This window comes from Buceros rhinoceros, unplaced genomic scaffold (genome assembly GCF_000710305.1).
Source record: "Buceros rhinoceros silvestris isolate BGI_N320 unplaced genomic scaffold, ASM71030v1 scaffold21312, whole genome shotgun sequence".
NCBI lineage: Eukaryota > Metazoa > Chordata > Aves > Bucerotiformes > Bucerotidae > Buceros > Buceros rhinoceros.
Window position 1 is genome coordinate 2,082 of NW_010399730.1, and position 372 is coordinate 2,453.

Here is a 372-nt window from a genome sequence, read left to right on the forward strand (position 1 = left end):
GTCTTCCCCGCAGCATCCAGCGAGCGGCCGTGTGGATCCTGGAGGACTATTACCACGATTTCCCGGTCTACACCCCTGCCCTCCTCAACCTGCCAAAATCCGTCCTGTCCAAGAAAATGTCCGGCTTTAAAGTCTATTCCCTCGGCGAGGGTGAGCTCCCCCTTCCCTCAGCTTCTCCTCTTGTTCTCTCTCCTCCTTCTCTTCCCCATCCCTGTGTTTTCCCCCCTCTCAGCTCCTCCAAGCCCGGAGCGGCATCACCGCGGCCCAGCTGTGAGGCCGGGGGAGCGTCAGGGACCCCACAGCCCCCTTGCCCCCCATCTCTAACCTCCCACTTTTCCCGGCAGAAAACACCACCAACAACTCCACGGGCCA

The 372-nt window shown here is 61.0% G+C and overlaps 1 protein-coding gene across 1 annotated transcript in view; it reads left to right on the forward strand.

Moving 5' to 3' along the window:
* LOC104489445 (vang-like protein 2-A) overlaps positions 1-372 on the forward strand; it is a gene marked incomplete at its 3' end in the record, with an annotated part of 2,628 nt that overhangs the window by 1,320 nt on the left and 936 nt on the right. Inside the window, exons 3-4 of the mRNA XM_010131609.1 lie at positions 14-150; positions 345-368. Of these exons, the coding sequence (XP_010129911.1) occupies positions 14-150; positions 345-368 (161 nt within the window). The remainder of the gene's footprint in view (positions 1-13; positions 151-344; positions 369-372) is intronic.